Source organism: Molothrus ater, chromosome 3 (genome assembly GCF_012460135.2).
Source record: "Molothrus ater isolate BHLD 08-10-18 breed brown headed cowbird chromosome 3, BPBGC_Mater_1.1, whole genome shotgun sequence".
NCBI classification, from domain to species: domain Eukaryota; kingdom Metazoa; phylum Chordata; class Aves; order Passeriformes; family Icteridae; genus Molothrus; species Molothrus ater.
In genome coordinates, this window is record NC_050480.2 from 62,411,775 (window position 1) to 62,428,844 (window position 17,070).

The 17,070-nt window shown below is 35.3% G+C and overlaps 1 protein-coding gene across 12 annotated transcripts in view; it reads left to right on the top strand.

Moving 5' to 3' along the window:
* TRDN (triadin) overlaps window positions 1–17,070 on the top strand; it is a 232,482-nt gene that overhangs the window by 56,341 nt on the left and 159,071 nt on the right. For all 12 annotated transcript variants that reach the window (XM_054514398.1, XM_054514393.1, XM_054514397.1 and 9 more), the window contains 2 exons: window positions 8,741–8,791; window positions 15,078–15,137. In XM_054514398.1, coding sequence (XP_054370373.1) covers window positions 8,741–8,791; window positions 15,078–15,137 — 111 coding nt within the window. The remainder of the gene's footprint in view (window positions 1–8,740; window positions 8,792–15,077; window positions 15,138–17,070) is intronic.

The window sequence follows — 17,070 nt, forward strand, 5'->3', positions numbered from 1 at the left end:
AGTTATGAGTTTGGAAAGGAGTTGACAAAACACAAATTTGGAAATAAAGATGTGAAAATAGTAAAGAGCTACAAACACTTCAACATTGAGAACCATGCCTAAAAAGGTCTTTATTAAATTGAAAATAATTTTAGTTTCAATAAATACTATTCAATTAAAAAGCAGAGAAAAAAATAAAGCACCATTTTGACAGTTATCCATCTCAGGATTACCGAAAAGTTTTATTATAGGCATAAGATTATTCTTACCAACAATCAAAAGAAATGTTTCCTTCAAGTAGAGATGGATCTTTAATTTTCTGTGAGTTAGTCTATATGTGAGACAGAAACATATGTTTTTGACTTTTTTCTTAGAAAAATGTGATTTAAAAAATCATAAATTGCAACAAAAAGCCAACACAGACTAGAAATTTCTGTTAAAGGTCACAAGAAATTTTGTAAAAGACAAATAAACTTTTTGGCAAGGCACCTTATCCATCTGTCTTCAGCTCAAATGAGAGTATCATTGCCAGAGTATTAGGCTGGTTATTAATATGCTGAAGACACATCATGCTCTTAAAAGATATGTCAGCTTCTAAGGGGATTGTCAGTTACACTGACTCACCCTCAGCAGCTCTGGCCAAGGTGTAGTTCCCCCAGACCTGATGGCAGACACCCACTCCTATTAACCCCTTCTCCACGCCAAGGTTAGGCCAGTCAGAATTTATTCAGCACAATCTACTGGCTTGTTCAGGCCTGGGAATCTATGGCTTGTTCAGGCCTGGTATCAATCTGGCTAACAATGTGCTCCCAAAAGGAAAGGTTCTCAGACCAGAAAATTTCCTGCATAGTTTTTTGGTGCAGTGATCAAGTAAACAAATATCAGTCCTACAATCTATCATGTATGTTAGACTGTTTTTAACAGTCTAACAGAATGTAGGATTAGACCAGAAGCTCAGCTGACTCAGTGGATGGGACAGAAGTCCTTATTGCTGCCTTAGAGTGACCAGTGCAAATGCCTCAAAAAGTATATCAGAACTATTAAAAATATAGTTATAATTTCCCATACTCCAAGCATTTTCCCCACTGAAAACAGTGTTTGCATGGCTGTAATCCATCTACAACTTCTTGTGAACCCAAGGCTACAGGCAGTTTGGAAATGAGCTAGAGACAATAAATTCAGAATACCATAAATGCAATCTGAAAACTGTGTTACCAGTGTAGTTGTCATATATGTGCCTTAAAAAATAATTAGACAGTTCCATTCATCCCTAAAGCATATACCTATTTGTACTGAAAATGCCTTCTGAATTCAGTTTCTTTTATGTTGCTGTATGGTAATGTTCACTTCTCTGTTATGAGTTGCTATTAAAGATCTCACTAAAAGGCTTTTGCTGTTTCCCTAGGTTACACTTTACTATAAAGCATTTTGCATACCTTTGTGTAAAGTACTCTCTGTGTTAAAAGATGGAAATCATTGATTGGTTCAATTCTCAGATGTTAAAGTGCTTTTCCAGATATGGAGTTTTTTTGCACTTTTCATTTTTGTGGCATCCATTTCTGTTATTAATGTTCTTTTAACAATTTCATCTGGTTTTACTTCCATTGATCAGTACAGCAATTGCATATCCACCATAAATTAGCATCTTGTAAAAGAAAGAAAATATTTTCCATATTACACAGATGAAAAAAGGCAATATACCGCAAGGGTACAGGGATGTTCAATTGTAGTTCTTTTGCCTTTTGCAGAATAGTGATTTGTTTTCAGCTTGAGCTGAAACTTTTCAATCCAAACTTACCAACTACATTTTAAAAGAGAAAGAATTTTGGGCTGCAAGGCTGGTAGGGACTCTGGACAGAAGTGTTAGAAGAGAGATTTGCAGCTGTTGAAGGTATCCTTTTAAATCAGGGAAAACCTTAAGTGAAGATAATGATGCAATCTTTATGGAAATCTTAATTTGTGCCCCAGTAATGGAGCTCTGGGGAGGTTCTCACTCTGAGAGAAGAGGGTGTTAAGCAGATCCCCACTGGCTTGAGTCTGCTGTGCCTGACCTGGCAAATGAACAACTTTTCCAAAACTCAGTTAAAGGCACAGCATCACAACTGGGGGGCTTGCATATTTCTGAGTGAACTCAGATCCCTTCACAGTTACTGCTGTGCCAAGGAGAGGATGTAGCAAATGGAGCCCATGCTCATGACCCACAGAAACTTCTCTCTTCTGCATGCCAAACCCCTGAAATAAAATCAATTGGATCCAAATGTGATTGAATTTGCCAAGGAATGACTATTTACAGACTAATGCAGTAAGGTAGAATCTGCAGAGATCATGTTTTTGAAATCTTGGTCAAGGAAGTCAGTCTGTGATCTCTTTTTATTGTATTTTTAACATCTTTCAAAAACAAAGAGACAAAACCAAAAGACCCAATCAAACAACAATTAAATAGACTTGTATGGAAAAAGATTTCCTTGGTGCTAATCAAGATTAGAGATTTTAGGTACAGTTGTATATATAATTTTGCTCTAAGAGGCCTACAAGCCTTGCCTGCATTTTCTTCTTTAGAAAATTACACTCAATTAAATGCAGACTGATAATATTGGCTATGAAAAATATCATTTACCAGTGGACCAGTAACACCTTGCAGACTGGCATCCATAAGGCAAACCGTGTCAAGAAAATTTCATGTTCCACTGGTTTTGATCATGCGGCTCTATCTCTGATTTGTTTGAGTAAAGAGGTTGTCTGTCTTTTGCTTCTTGATTTTAATCAAAGTACAAATAGCATTCCTTTTTTGATTTTAGAGCCTAAATGTACAGGACTGTTGTCTGGGAAGGAAAAACACAGCCTTAACATCTTTATATATGTTAAAAATAAAACTTTATGTTAAAATTTATAGGATTGAAAACTTTTAATATCTTCCACTTTCAGTTCTTTCAAAAGCTCAGTCATTAAAATTCCACCGTAAAAATCTGCATATGGTCTTCATGAAGAATGCCAGTCATGCTTACAGGACAATTAGTCAAAGATAATTGGAAGTACCTCCCTCCCTGCAAAAACCTTTCTGATAAGGCTTTTCTGTTTCAAATGGAAACCTTACCATAATAAAAACAAGACTCAACATAATAATAATAATATTAAAATAATAATAACAACAACAACAACAACAAAGTATTTGGGAAGGGAAGGGAAATGAAGGGAAGAGAATACTCAGTTTAACAAGACAAATGGAATTTGACATGGCACTTCCCTTCCCTTCCCTTCCCTTCCCTTCCCTTCCCTTCCCTTCCCTTCCCTTCCCTTCCCTTCCCTTCCCTTCCCTTCCCTTCCTAAAGGAAGAAGAAACCTTCATTCTCACTCTAACATGTAATTCCCAAAGAGCTGGATAAAAAATTCTGAAATCATATTTAGCAGGTGCTGTGATCTGGTTCCTCATGTCGTGGATGAGCACACGAACTGTTCAGCATTTTCATTGATAAGAGCAATTCGTCCCCGATGCATTTTCAAGAAAGCTCTTACAACACATGGCTTCAGGAAAAGTTATGATGTACCCCAGCCTGAAGTTGCTTTGAGTCCCCAGAACAGGGCAAGATCTACAAAAACACTGAGGATGAGACTGTGCTACTGGCAAGATGGTAGGGAAGTCACCAGGATAAGCCATATACGTCACTCAGACTTTCCAACACTGAATGCTGGTATTTAAGGCCTTCTGTTACACTGCCTTTGGTTCCTGGATATGGGCACAATAAAAAAATACACCAGTTTAATTCCCCAATCAAGTATTTCCTGCTTGCCTTTTTTTTTTTTTTCTTTTTTTTGGGCTTTGTTTTGGTTTTTGTTTTTTTTTGGTTTTTTGTTTTTTTCCCTGCACTTTTTTCCTGTTGCACGGTGATTTTTGGTTTTGCTCTGGGTGTTTTTGCCTGTAGAGCACAGCTATTTGATGTATTAGTAGTCAGATTGAAGTTGCTCTCATGCACAGCTTCCTCTCTTCTCCTCCTAGCCCCACAAGGATAACTGTCACCCTCACCAGCTGGTACTATCTAGATTAAAAATAGACATCAGCTGCACAATTGCAAATTTCTCCTGAGGATACCAACAGCAAGAGAGCAGACTACAATTCTTCACACAGAAAACTTCTAAAAGCACATTAGAAATTACGTCTCCCATCTTCTAAAGCTCTTAACACCACTCACTCTAGCCTTGCCCTCAGTATCTGTTTCCACCAACTCTTCAGGATAATCAACTACCTGCTACCAATTAGTCCTGATAAACTAGCAGGGATATAGCCTCACTAAATTGCTGGCAATAGCTGTAAGGATTTTAACTACTCAAAAGCAAATTATTAACCTCTGGCTCACCAGACTCTGAGTTGGACTAATTTTCCTTTTCACATTTAGATATTTGTAAGAGAGAGAATGTCAAGGCACTGAGGGTGTAAATCACTGTGTTACCTGTAACAGCTGATGAAAAGGATGACCAGCTGGTAAAATATGTTAGGGAAAAAAATCTATTCTCATTTCATAGAAAATTCCATCTGCTTAATTATACCTTTAAAACACTAGATATATTAGAACTACATTCTTTCTTCACTGCAGTATTTAAGTAGAAACAGGTTGGCATTAAGCATGGAGGGTAATGTTGAATGTCAGTTTCAGAGGTAAATCCCCAGTTCCTTTGCTGACTTTCTGGGTTACCTTGGGCAAAGCATTCTTGTGTTTCAAATGGCGACTCTTTTTTTCCCTCACTTTGTCTCTTATATCATGCACATTTTTAATATGATTTTGGGGATTTTTTTAAAGCTATATTTAATCTGTAAGATGGAAACTCAGTGGAGGGTGAGGTGTAGGTGCTATTTCAACAATACCAGAATGCTACTCACCGTTTTATCCACTAATGAAGCAAGATGCAAGGCTGTGCTTTCCCAGTAAGAGAAGAAATGCATCCCTCTTAAGTTTGAACTCCTGTGTTACAGAGATGAGATATTTATATCATGTCATAGCTCCATGTGGTACCTAAAGTAATTCATGTAGGCTAAGGCTCATAGATGCTATTATAACACAATAAAATTGAAATGGCTGGGAATAATGCTATCCATTTTACTATGTCATAAAAAAGGACATAACAAAAAATCAAAATCAGAAACACAAAGGCAGACAAAGGGAGCCAGGAGCCAGGAGAATCTCCTCATGCCCTCGCATGAGGGGCTGTGCTCTTCATTCACACTGATGCAAACCTGCACAGTGCTGACCCTTTAGTTCACAGAGATTCAAGGGACTGAAATTATTTCTCCCATCTTGATCTTCCTGGAGCTAGAGTGCACAGCCAGGGCTCTGCTCTCGCTAGACGCTGTCAACTGCTGTTAATGAAAATTAGCTGGGTGGGGGGTGGGGAAGCTGCTGCCCAGACTCTCTTGCTCAGCAGAGATTTCCAGTAAAGCTTCCTGCAATACTGATCCTCAGCTGACTGCTAAGGTCTGTTTTGGGTCAACAGGACACAGATAAATCAGCCTGACAGCAATATAGTTGAGTGTGTCTCCTTTCAGCATCTTGAAACGGTCATGAGAAGATTCCTAGCTTTCCTTCTTGGACCTATTTAAAATAATCACCCTGTATGTTCTGTATGTCTGCACAAGACCTGAGGTCTATAGAGATTATCATCAAGCAGTATTCATATTTAAGGAAATACTTATCTATTCAAAACCCAAGCAACACAAGGGGAAAGATAATTTTTCATGTCTGCCTAATAATTTAAGAAAACAAACAATGAAATACAGCTTTTAAAATACATACTCCCTTACAATAATTTAATAAACTGTCCTGTCATCTCATAAAAAATCCAAATGGTTGCTGTGGTGACAAAGATTATCCTTGCTGCTGCTTGATTCTGTCATTTTTCTAAACATGAATTTGTAATATTTAGGATTTATTAACAATGTGTCGCACTGATAGAGATGAATTACATGCTTTAAACTGGCCATGTAAGTCTTCTATGATATTACAACCACTTTGTCAACTCAGCAATAAGATATGATGTGATTACTACAAAATTAAAGCTATTTGTCATAAAAGATGAAGCAGAGAGTATCAGAACTCTCATAAAACAACAACAAAAAATCTCCAATAATCTAATATGTTTCCTGATTTTAAATACTTTGAAGTTAACAAATAGTTGTTATTTTCTGTTTTGTAAATTGATTTCATTGAGCTTACATTAAGACTAGATTTATTTGTACTGGGAAAATTTGGGATGTAATGTGTCAGAATTGATGTGATCCAGACTGCAATTTTTTGTGATGGTTCAGGCTCTAATGGGAAGTTTGTGAAGATACTTTAAGAGTGTAAATGCATATATGCACACACTTGTGTGTTAAGATGTACTTCACTTCTAGGAATTTGAGTATGTTTTCTTTGTAATGTGTGGTATCCTAATTGTAGCAGAAAATTAGATGAGGTTCTCAGTGTGGCCATCTAAAAAGGTATCTTTTTGTGCGATTTACTGGAATATTTGTTTGAAGCAAGTTTCACTACTGATACAGTGTGAGCCTGATTTAAATAACCAGCTCTAGATCCATTGCTCCATACATATTTTCCAGTCAAACTAGAAGTAATTTCCCTAAATCAAAAGTAATTTTAAAACTTTATTTTTAAATAACAAGGATTTATTCTTATTTTATACTTATTTTTTCAAGAAAAATAGGCCTGTTTTCTGTAGTGAGACACATAATATAGGGTAGAAATGCAGCAGAGCTGAGGCATTTTAAAGCAAGCAAGGAATATGTGTCTGTGTGACTCTGCCTGAAGAATATGATTTATTCACATTCATCTCAGTATGTAGGGTGACCTCTTGAACTGGGTAAGATATGTCTCCACTGAATGTTGCAATGCAGAGGAAGTGACTCAGCTTTCTTTAAGTCCCCTGAGTCAGTGTTTGAAGGCAGTGGCATGGAAAACTGCTCAGATGTGCCCAGAATTAGGGAGCAATCTTCCATCTGTTACTGTCTTGCACCATTCCTACCACTTATGGTACCTAAACTAGACCATGTAGCCATTTAAGCAAAACAGGTGGAAACGTTTGAAAATCCAGCAACAGGATTCTCTCAGTCAATAGAAATAAAATATCCTCACATATTTGAAATAAAAATAATCCAGGCTCAGCTGAAACACAGTAAATCAGTAGAGTATATTTCTTCCAATTCTCACCCTTTGAGGTTTATAGAACTATAAATGAACTGCCACCCAGGCTGCAAACAGCAAGAGAGAAGTGAATAAAAACTTCTTTTAGCCTAATGACATCATATAATTAGCTTAGTTGTGTTTCCATACATTAGTGGTTAACAGCGATGTCTTTTAACCTTTATTACTCTTTATCTCAGTGAAAAAATATTTTCTCCATCTGAAGACAACATAGCCTGATGCCATAGAATAGCTATGTTTTTGCAAACCACACAATAATTATTTCAGATACCAAATACTGTACAATAAAAACATTCTGCATTATTTTCAAGGACTTATGTAAATATCTGGGAAGGGGAAATTTTGTTTCCTACTGGATTTCTTTGGCAATATGTATCCTGAGAAAATTACTAAGGTCGTAAGTGAAATATTTCAGTTGTCTTCAATAGGCATTAGAGTAGCTTAGACTTGAGATGTTATATGCATAGCTTTTCCTCTGTTGGATTAATTTTGGGGTCAGGGTTCTTGTTATTTAGACCCTGCATACCACAGGTAACACCGAAATACAAGAAGTCATCTCCCATAGAGTCTAGTGAGATTTGCATTTGTTTTTTTTCATACACTATTTTAGAGCGGTTTCCTTCTGCAGGAAATATGTGCACAGTATGATAACCCAGGCACTCTGTATAGCTTTAATGACTTCATTGCAGAGCTAAAATAAATGCTCTTTAAATTTCTACAACCGTGTGCAAAGAGGGCTACACACATTTGATTTAATTCTGGTTTGCTTTTTCAAAAATTCAGCATTTTACCTTTTTTTATATTATCCTGGTTTTGACACAATAAGGACAGTAGGAAAAATATTTATATGGAGGTATATAGCAGCAATTTAATATCAATATTGCAGCTGAAAAATTTTGTTCAAAAGGAATGGCAAAACAAGGGCAGATAAATACTGTGCCCCTTCCTCCTCTAAGGAAGACAGTTCTCAGATTTTGGTGTACAGCATGATCAAAATGAGTCATTCTCCAAGACAACAATCCCTAACCTGGGAACTTTTATCTTTACAGTTTGTATAGAGCATTGAGTCTACCTTTTATTGTGTGTTGGACTTAACAATTCAGTATGTGAGCTTTAAAAGATTTAGAAAATGTAGTGAAAAGAACATTTTTCCTTCCAAAGGTAGTTTGGAAAACATAAAATATTAATCTTGGTAAACAACTCAAGATAAATACGAAAAATGTTTAGCAAATAATGTTTTTCTGAATCATGACCAACACATGTAATTGCATAGGTTTTACAGATCAGAAAAACTTATTCTTGCTTTTAAAAGTAGTTGTGTGGCTCAATTAAAAACAGAATAATTATTAAAGACACTTAATATTGTGATTTTTATCCAAATATATTTTCTATGTATATTTATAAAATTGAACTATATTGTATGTAACTCTGACTATGTAGGTGATAAAGCCATGGTGCAGCCATAATATTTTAAGAACTTTTAAATAATTTTTTTAATATGAGAATGCATCTGATGTTTTTGTGTGTGAAAATTATTTTAATATTGACAAATCTGCGTTGCATTTTTTTTTCAGAAATTCAAAAACAGAAAACAGAGAGACCTGAAAAACGAACACCAGCAAAGGGTAAGTGGTTTTCTTGTCTATTTGCTCACACATATTTGTGTCACATACAGTGTCTTTGTTAGCTACATAATTTTTGTTAACTTGGTTAACTATTCCTGTTGTATCATAGAAGCATTCAAACATCAGCTGGCACAGACTGCAAAGGATCAAAAATTCATGTATACCTAAGCATTAACAAAAAAAAAAAAAGTAATTTTATGCTTGTGTAGCTAGATTGAAAATGCACATTCATAATAAGATTCTCCTGCCCAAACTTTTCCAGAAATCTTTTTTCTAGTAAAAGTGCAAGAAAGTTGAGTGTTGATGAACTTCCTCTGGTGCAAAAGGCATGAAGTGAGTTGGGCAAGGAAAAAAGTAAATTTATAGGCCAGTGGGTGCCATCCAAGTTAGGAAGTCATAGCTAAGAGTGAGCCAGGTGTGTATCAGAGATAAGAAAAGTTCCATTTTAAGAACCTTCTCTTTTTCAAACTGTTTAATCTCCTATAACTGGCACTTTCTGAAAATGCACAGAGGAACTGGTTTGGACTGGTTTTCAGAGATCATACAAACAAAGGTGTTTTCTGGGATATCTGAAGGGGTGTTTTTGCCTAACAGAACTCCTCCATAAAAGCTAGGCCACATAAAACTTCATGAGCATCCCTCTAACACACTGGTGCTCAGCTTGATAGTGGCAGGAAGAAGAAAGAAGGATGCTTATTAAAAATATTGTGTGTACACATACACCCTCCCTCATGCAATTATATTTATTTCTGCATGTATTCTCAGTGTGGTATTACAGTATTTTACACCTCTGTAAAATGTTTTTATGGTATTTTTCAGCTCCAGTTCTGTGCTAATCAGGGTCATCTGAACTGCCTAGAATGGTTTCCCAACTACTTAATAAATCATGTTTTATCAAAATGAATTTTTTAGGATACCAGTGGGCAAGTCAGACAATAATGAACTTAGATCCATTAGCAAGGATCCCAGTTAAGGTCTTTTCAAGCAAAGTAATCTAAAAACACAAATGATGTTGCAATCTTGGCCAAAACAGCCTCTTGTGTACCATTTAATCTATACAAAAGTGCATTTCTTTACACAAAATAATAACACTGTAGAAATTATAAGATGCCAGAAAAAAAAAGTGTTCAGGTGTCATTAGTTAAATCCCATTATTTATGTACCTGATAATGCAGTCTCTAGTTATACAATCAGTTGCTGAAGTACAAAACAATTTTTTTTTCTCTAATTTGTTTTCATGTTTTATCCTAACAAGGTGTCTTGTACATAGGAGGAACAATAACAAGAAAACTTCTGTCTGGCCCCTGTCTACAGTGTGATAAAGGCATGAATCCTTACGGAATTTTATGGTTACCTTCTGAAGTACCTTCAGGAAATATTCACAAATAGTCTTTTATTGTTTTTAACAGAAAAAATTCAGAAGTAAAATTAATATTTTTAATAGCAAGAAATGGAAAAACCATTTCTGTCTTCCGCCCAACATGTGGGAACACTAGAGTTTTAAAAGTAATTTTATTGTATTTTTTTGAATAGTCAAATCCTCTGAGTACAAGTCCCACAATTTACAAGGGAGTTCAATCTATAAGCTTCATTTTTGAAAGATTGAAGTGAAATATGAGGAACAGTTATAATGAATAAAAATCCCAGATGGAAGTGACTGAAATTAAAAGATTCAAGCAGTATTGAGAGCTGGGCAAACTGGTGCCCTCAAATTTGCTTTTAATTAAATATTTTGATAAACTACTAGCAATAATGTCTATTTCAATTATTGTAACAAATTTAATCCTGGGAAGAAGAAATACTCTGAGAAATAATTTCACAAAGTCATTGGTCGTGCTTAAGAGCCCTGAAATCAAATTATTTCATGATAACATGTACACATAAGAACAAGTTCGCTACAAGTTAGAGTCTTTCCAATTTGGTATTTGAGGTATTAGTAATTTCACAAATGCAGAGGCACCTGGACTGCATGACCAGGAGCTTGATCATCCAGGGGAAGCACAAGGGGTTGATTATCTTTCTGTACAAAACTCTCCTGAGCATCTAGATATTATGTTCTAGATAGATTTTGAGGGCTTAGAGTTGCTTCTGGAGTCTGTTTAAGAAATAGCTGATATAATTTTTATTACTATCACTACCAATAAGAGTTAATTACACATTATTTTGGCAAAAAGTAAGAACAATAGTAAAAAAATATCGAGATAAAAGTATATGTAAGTACCAAATTTCTGTCTAATTGAAGGTCCAATGACAATTTCTGATTTTTATGGAAAACTGATCTCACCAGTGAAATGAATTGCCCTGCATTTCTGGGAAATAGCTGTAATTAAAACAGGCATTGAGAAGGAATGGGAAAATGTTTATTTATTGTATGGCTTTTCCCAAAATCACTTCACTAATACATTGCTTTTGGGGTGAGGTATGGAAGAGAACAATGCAATGATGGTTAATTTGCTGTAGCTGAAAGACAAAGTATTTGAGACAGCTAAATAGATAAATAGAGCTAGATCATACAAATCTTAGTGTTCTAGAAACCCACATAATTTCACCAAGTTAATAAATCGAAAAGCATATTTCATGCACAGACAAATCTGTCTCGCCCAATTTCTCAAGGTACAGCTACAACTATGCCTGCATTAACTTTAATCTGGAGAACATGGTACAGATGGCAACATAGCTGTAGTTTCCTTAAATTATGTATTTGAACCTGGAAGCCTGTGCCCCTCTCCAGACCAAACCCTTTTTTTTTTTTGAGCATTCCTTCAGGAAGAATTAAGTTGTAGACATCTAAAGTTGCTTTGCTTCTGAAAGAAAGCATCTAGGCAGAGATTTAATGCTCTCTGACTAATGCACTCTAACTTCATTGTATTAGTTCATTTATCTTAACTTTCCTGAGAGTGCTGCTCTGTAGACAAGCACTTAGTCTGTTAGCTGGAGCAAGCAATCTCTGCTTCATGCTTACTGCACTCATCACCTGGCTTTGTACTAAGCAGCAGACTTAAGACTTACTCAGCTGGAAACTATTTTTGCTTCTTTTAGGTACAGAAGCAGTGCCTTACTACACCTCTTCTTTTCACACTTTCTGTTTTGGAAGGTGGAATGTCTTTGTTGGATAACTACCCAAGACAAACTAAATCACATCCCCCTTCAGTATATCTTCAATTTGATGCAAATAAAATCTGCGATGCTGATTGAAATTAGGAAAATCCTCTCACATATATGCACCCTTCTTATTTTTATTTTTCTGTGAAGTAGATAGCAATATTAAACTTCGGAATACATAGTTAAATTACCTTGAAATTTTCCATTATAAGCTTCTATTTTAGATTATTTATAAATTTATCACACTCCAGTCACTTAGGATGAGATTTCCCATGTTCATCTTTTTGCCTTAGGCTGAATTTTCATTCAAAGACATGCAAAAATGTTTCAGCAATTTCCAAAATCTAGGTTAGTGAAAATTAAGTTGGGGTGTTATATTTTTTCCAATGTTAATAAGACTTCAGTCTGAGCTTATGACTTTTTGGTATTTGCAAGGAAGTCCAAGAAAATTCTTTTAATTTGTGGAAAAAATTTAGCCTCTACCATTGCCATAAATCTACTTGGTTTTAAGTCTATTTGCCTTATGGATGTCACCAGCATCCTAGTAGCAAAAGCAATAAAAGAGGTGATCTTTTAACTACAAAATGTATCATAAAACTAATAAAATGGTTGAATTCAAGTTGAATGAACAGTTTCAGTTTCAGCATTTTTCAGCTGAAGAGGGTGAAAGTAGTCTTAAAAACTTTTTTTTATGTTTGTGTTCTTTCTTCCCCCTTTTTTTTAATGGAAAATAATATCCAATCAACTCTAATTTTTTTCACAGAAACTTGGCAATATGGCCAGCCTGGCTAATTCTAAAATTGAAAGCTTGCACCTAGAATTTTGGGCTTGAGAAAGAGCATATGTTAAGCCCTTGACAAAGAAAAATATATCCAAGTGACAAAATATGGAAACAATCTGTAGACAGTGATGTATTTTCTATGACAGAACTTTTATAACACATGAAGTTGAACATGAAAATATTTTGGGGGAGAGTTAATATGCTAAGAATCATCAGATTTAAATTTGTTAGAACAAAAGCTTCAGTGGATTTTGTTGGTCTTGTGACTGAAGAGTCAAAAATGGCCAGTGATCACAGCCCTGAAACATGAACACTTTAATTTTTGGCAGCACCTGCCCTTCCCAAATAAGGGAAGCCATAGCTCTGACAGTGCCCATAAGAGGTAATGATAAATATTACAATCTGAGATTAGCAACCTCTGAGGCTATGGGGATATCAGCACACAGGATAAGGCTCTCAAACTAACCAGAGATCACCTTCAGCCTATAATTGGGAAGAGAGAAATAGCTTATGCTTATGCCAGCCTGGTCTCTGCTTATCCACATTCCAGGCTCCCTGCCCAGATACATCAAGTTACTTTTCTTTCTCAAGAAGGGGACAGCTTATCCCTTCTTCATGTTTTAAGCTGTAGTCTACAAAAATATTAGTATTTCCTTGTGTTTTTGCTGTTTACATCATTTTGAGAATGTGAAACAAATTTAAATTAGATTTTTCTATCCACTTTCAGGTCTACTGACATTCAGTTCAGTTAGTGTTTTTCAAGGCTCATTTTATGGGTTTGCTGTGTGGGTATGGGTTTTTTTTGTTTTGATTTCTTTTGGGTTCTTTGGTTTGTTTTCTTGTTGTTGTGTGCTTTTTTTCTCAAATCATGAAATAAGGAAATGCTATGGAAAAACTACTTCAAATTTTTAAAAACCCACAATAATCTCTCTTACACAAGTAAGATGCCCTGTGGATAAATCCAAGCTTTCTGATTATCAATCTGTTCTGCATAGTTCAGCCATATTTTCTGGCATAGAGATTACAAGAGCTCTTGTCTGAATGTGCAGAAGCTCATGTTTCACTCACACTGACCATCACATTCTTTGCAAAACTCTGCTGTTGGTCCTGCCAAAACGGACAAAAGCGTTTAGGATAGAGCAAGCATCTGCTAATACAAATGCTAGATGTAAAAGCATGCTACAATTTCTGCAAAACTACTCAGTTTGGGGAATGATTTTTTCTTGGTATGCTCCTAGCTCTGCTAAAGCATTTGGATGAGTTGCAGTCTGTAATTCATTCAATAATACATTGCTGGTGCTGCTGTTTTCTTCACAGCCTGTTTTTTTAGTGTGAATTTGCTGTCCACATTCTTTAAAGACTTTGAAATACCTCTCTTCAATCTTTTTCAACTGTACGGCTGTTTTCTATCACAATAATTTATTTGTTACGACTGAAAGTGAATTTTGGATAATGCAAACATATATAAGACATAATGAATTTACTGAATGTTCTGAATGATTTTTCTTAATCATTACAACTTGCTTTTTAATGTGGAAACACTCAGCCAACAAAAAAGTGCTTGCCGTTTCGTGAAATGGCATTCACTGCAAAGCTGGTGAAATTAATAGATACAAAAGCATAATGTGCTTGTTTATAAAGCTCACTGTCTTCTAGTCAGAATTTGTTTCACTTTTTTCCCAGAAACCTAGGTACAGGAAAGAAAACAATATTTCCCTGAAATTATGAAATTCCAGTCTTTTAGTAGTATGGGTTTACTAAGAATAAAATCATTAGTATGTGGGATTGAACCTCTTCACAACATGGTCTGAGACCTAGGTGGTCAAGAGAGTCTATGAGGACTCGTGTTTGCCTGCCTCTTGCAGGACATGGAGTCGGTTGTGTTTTGAACAGCTGCTCTTCCTGAGGTTACACTCTGATTAAAAGAGATGTTTTCTTGTTAATCCATCCTGTGACGGAAGTGACAGCTAAAAATAAAGAAAAAAATAGCATAGAAAGCAATATGCTGGTCAGTTTTTTGTTAAGAATAGAAAGCAATGCTGTCAAGGGCTGAAAATAATTTCCTCTGTCAGAAATCTAAGAGTCAGGGTGGTTGTGTAATGAGACCAAAAGAGAAAGGACAGATTAGATTGGGGTTGCTGAATAATCACTTCTTTCAGAAAAATATGGTCTGATATCTGAAGACTTATTCAAGGAAAATATTTCTCTTGGACCTCTAATTAAATGTTGACATTCAGAAGGTCTATACATCATCAAGTACCTGTGACTCAGAGCTAAAATCCATTATTTGGGTTCATGAATGCTTTTCCTTGATCACTTTCATGAGATAATAAGTGTGTTTAATACATCTAGATTAAAGATTTATTGTGGGCTGGGGTTTATTTATTTGTTTATTATTTGTAGCAACACAGAGAGACAAACCTGAAAAACCAGAAAAAACTGAGAGGAAGGAACCCCCAAAGGGTATGTATTCAGCTTTTGATATTCCTTGCCTTTTTATAAGTGATTCAAAATAGTCTAATCTATTGACTCTTAGACTGTTCTTGTAGATCCCAATAATATTTAAGGATGGAGGAGGTGTTGTGAAAGCCAGCTGGAAGGAGAATGAGGTTTTTAAAAACAATTTGAATTAATCACTCTACAGAATAGCTGAAATTACATTCAGATAGTCTTTACTGTACTAATAAGTTAGGTAAAAGTACCTAGAGCACAAATTGGTGTTCTTTTTATTCTTCTTGAATAAATCCAAGTATTTTACTTGCCCTTGAGAATATTTTCCACCAAAAAGTAATTAGTAAATTATAACAAACTGGAAATGGTCCATGTAGAATTCGGCTTTGGAAATCTGCTTAAAATAAAAAAAGGAAAAAAAAAAGAAAAAAAGAGGAAAACTAAATTCCTCCAGATTAATTTCAGAGACACTGGGGAGAGGTTTTAGAGAGAATTTAATAATTTCCTGGTGGTGTATGCCAACAAAAAATTACAGATCTGTTGTAGGAGTCAGAATCAAGAGAATGCTTACTCTCCACCCACAATGGGTGAGATTTATCTCTGTGTTACAATAGCCACTGTCTATTTTACCTTTTGTGAGGATATTTTAGCCAAATGAAATTTTAGTGGAGTGCATCTACTTGTCAAAACACTTAATTCTTCTGAGAACATGTCCTTTGTACTAACCTATGGTTAATGAAGTCTTGCGCTGGAGGAAGAAAAATATTCTGGAAGAGCAAACAGGCCAATGACCATAATAAATTACCAAAACAAGAAAAGGGAAGACCAAATATCCAGCCACAGCAGACTTATTCAGGCCAAGAACTCAAGTGAAGGTGAACTTCCTGAAAGCCGTGCTTGACAAGGCCTTTCTAACAGTCTCTGATTGGAGCTTTTCCATTTCATATAAGTAATTCAAAGTGCCTTGAGCTAACAAGACTGATTTTAGAAGTTAATGGCAGGCATATAAGTTGACGTGTCTCTTAGAATGAATATTTATTGGTAGAAACTAGAATGGTGATAACATGGGAAATTTTTCTGGGGTTTAGAAAAATTACAAAGCAAAAGCAATAATGTCCATATTAAAACATGAATTTATCTTTAAGACTTCTGTTATAATGTGGAAAACCTGTGGAATTCTTCAACTTGATTTCATAGGAGAACAATATTTAATGTTTTATTAAGTTTCTTAGAACAAGAAAAAGATTATTCCAGCCAAACTCAGATAGCCAGTGAAAGAAAATCACAATTATACTGCCTTTGCATGCCATAAACCTTATTAATATTCTGTCTACCTAGTGGTATTTTTTCTTGAAGTGAACTATTTGTTTTATGTAGTGAACTATTGTGACAACTGCTATAGAAACACTACTGTGTATAGAGATTCTCTGTATTCACAGTGCTAATAAACATTACTTTCAGACTGTACATTAAATTTAAAAACTAAGACTATGAATGTGTGTCTTTCTAAGGTCCATTTCATTACATTGTGACTGGGAGACCCTAGAGACTGCATCCCTGTATTTTTGCTGCCTATTTTCTACATTATATACATTGCCTTTTCAAGATTGAGATAATGGAGTGTATAAATAGCATCCTATTCTAATCTATAATCAACTTCTGGGATGAAGTTTAAGGAAGTTATTTAACAGAGAGTAATTGTAAGTGTCTCAGTCACTTAGCAGTGTCTCAGTCAGAGATGTCAGCCATATTCTCAAGTATTTCATCACTATATTGCTTAAAAATGTGGAAGCCTGAATATTGCCTACCACTCTTTTTTACATCCAGTTACATATGGAATTCATGGTAGGGTAAAAAAAGTTTTTTATCTCCTCATGTTAGACAAAAGGAGTTTTACTAAACTTGGATGAAATCTCCACAGGAGTTAGACTTAAGCTAGGCTTGC